A 2,155-nucleotide genomic window follows, 5' to 3' on the forward strand; every position below is an offset into this window, starting at 1 on the left:
TAACTCTCCTCACATTTTTTTGGCTTTGAAGTGAATCATGGTTGTGGACATTATGTATGAATGTGTAGATATCTGTGAACATGAGTTTGACATGGAAGTTGAACTTGGAATGTCGGGCTTGCGCATGAACTATACCATGTCCAATGCTTCGTCTGTTATTGTTTGGAAAGTAATTGTTGTTATTACATGACCCAAAAAAACATTTTGTGCCACATCAGTAGATGCACGGACATCACAACAGGCATGCTGACTGGATAAACATTTGAACCTAGCTATTATGAAGGAAATTTTGTATTGACAACAGTTTTAGATAGCAGGAGACGCCTAGCCTGCTCTGCCTTTGCCAGCTTATTTCTGGCTTCTTCCATCTCTTCTTTGGCTTGGGTGAAGAGAGCATCTGATTGCTCTTTTCGCTTCTTCAGGAACTCAGCTACATTCTCAAGGGCTGCTGCACGCTTTCTTTCAGCCTTTACTAATGCCACGAGGACATGAACAACTGACGACTCCACCTGGCTTGTGTGTAATCCATCATCATCTGGGAATTTGCACCTTGTGTCTAATCTAGCATCATTAGGGAACTGGCACCTTGTGTGTAATCCAGCCTCATTTTGGAAACATGATCTCGAGGTTGACCATACTTCCCTCCTCGCAGGAACTGCATCCCGACATGAAGTTACTTCTTTTTTAGATCAATACTCAGAGCAACCTAGATCCATTTAGTAGAAGCCAGATAAACAGAACTCGGAGAAGTGAATTCAAAAGGAAAATAAAAATAAAAACAGACTACAAGGTGAGAACACCCACTTCCTACATCAAGATAAAAATGAAAGCATTAGGACGATTAAGACTCTTCTTATTACACATTGAAGAACACCACACTTAAGAGAAATAGAAACTACAACATATACACATCGAAGAACATGAGGCTACACGAAAGTAATTGAAAGGGTGTTACTTACCAAAGCTCATTTTACAGGTTCGGTGCAGCTCCTCTTTAACTTGCCACGCTCCTTGAAGATGCCCCGAATATCCCGTGTTTGGTCTTCATTGCAACTCTGCATGTTCGCACTCGTGTTTTTAAAATCTCAACATGGCAAGAAAAATATACTACTAGTAATACTCACGCATCTTGTGGGCAACATTAAAGCACTCGTCTGCCATGTTAGAGCATCTCCAACAGAATCACAACGCGCGGCGCTTTAAAAAATCGTTTACAGTGCTAAGATCAAGAAGTAGATACTAGAGAGTAGAGGATAGTTCTCAGCATAGATAGATAAAAAAGATAATTCAACTACTCCTCGTCGTTCGACTCCTCCTCGGTGATGTCCTCCTCCGACGTCTGACTATAGGCGTGAATATACCGATCGTCGTCGGATTCCCAGGGCGACCTTGCTCCTAGCCTCATGTTGAATTGAGCGTCTGCTTTTCGCCTACGCTTGTCCTCGCGATAGGCGGCTCGCTCCGCCCTCCTTTGCGCGTAGAACTTGCGCTCGTTGATGATGTCCTACGGTAAGTGTTGGCGCCACAGCGCCATGGCTTCCTCGTCCATCTCGGCGATGCCGAGACGGTGCTCCCGCCTCCGGTTGTCGCGACGATCCTCGTCGGTGCTAAGCTGCGGCAGAGGCACGAGCTCCTGCACTCGCTCCCGCGTCGACACGTTGGGGATGTTCAATGTTCTATGAGGCCACCGGAGGCGCCACACCGCCGCGTCGTACGCGCGGGCGGCCTCATTGGCGGTGTCAAAATTGCTGAGGCCGAGGCGCATCCCGCGGAACCAGATCTCGGCGGAGAAGCCGCCGGAGGGGCGCGTGCGGACGCCGCGGTATCCCCAAGTTTCCCGGCGACGCGGCGGCATGGTGGCGCGGCGGCGAGGCAAAAAAGAGCGGGGAGAGAGCGGTGGCGAGGCACAGAGTGGGGAGAGAGCGGTGGCAAGGCACAAAGCGGTGGGAGGGCGTTGGATTTTATAAAGCGCGCCGGACGCCGCGCGCCAAAACTAGCGCACGCCCGGCCTCTTTTTCCCGTGCGCGCGCGATCCTTTCCCGACGTCTCTTCTATCTCTACTCTCTTCTCTACTGTTATATTTATTTAATATTTTATATTTATCTCTACTTCCTTTACTGTCTACTTTTTTCTCTATACTTTTTTTCTTGCAATA

General features: G+C 48.1%; 1 protein-coding gene across 1 annotated transcript; it reads right to left on the bottom strand.

Annotated features, from left to right (window-relative positions):
- Positions 1–1,504: 1,504 nt before the first annotated feature.
- On the bottom strand, positions 1,505–1,855 carry LOC147971272 (ethylene-responsive transcription factor ERF071-like). The gene has a single exon (XM_087523899.1). It carries the CDS (start codon positions 1,853–1,855, stop codon positions 1,505–1,507), a length of 351 nt encoding a protein of 116 aa, XP_087380025.1.
- Between the last annotated feature and the right edge of the window lie 300 nt (positions 1,856–2,155).

The sequence above is a fragment of the Triticum urartu genome, chromosome 5A (genome assembly GCF_056163025.1).
Source record: "Triticum urartu cultivar PI428250 chromosome 5A, HENAU_Tu73, whole genome shotgun sequence".
NCBI classification, from domain to species: domain Eukaryota; kingdom Viridiplantae; phylum Streptophyta; class Magnoliopsida; order Poales; family Poaceae; genus Triticum; species Triticum urartu.

Excerpts from the sequence above, each read along its gene's own strand:
- LOC147971272 (XM_087523899.1), bottom strand. The coding sequence starts at position 1,855 with ATGCCGCCGCGTCGCCGGGAAACTTGGGGATACCGCGGCGTCCGCACG.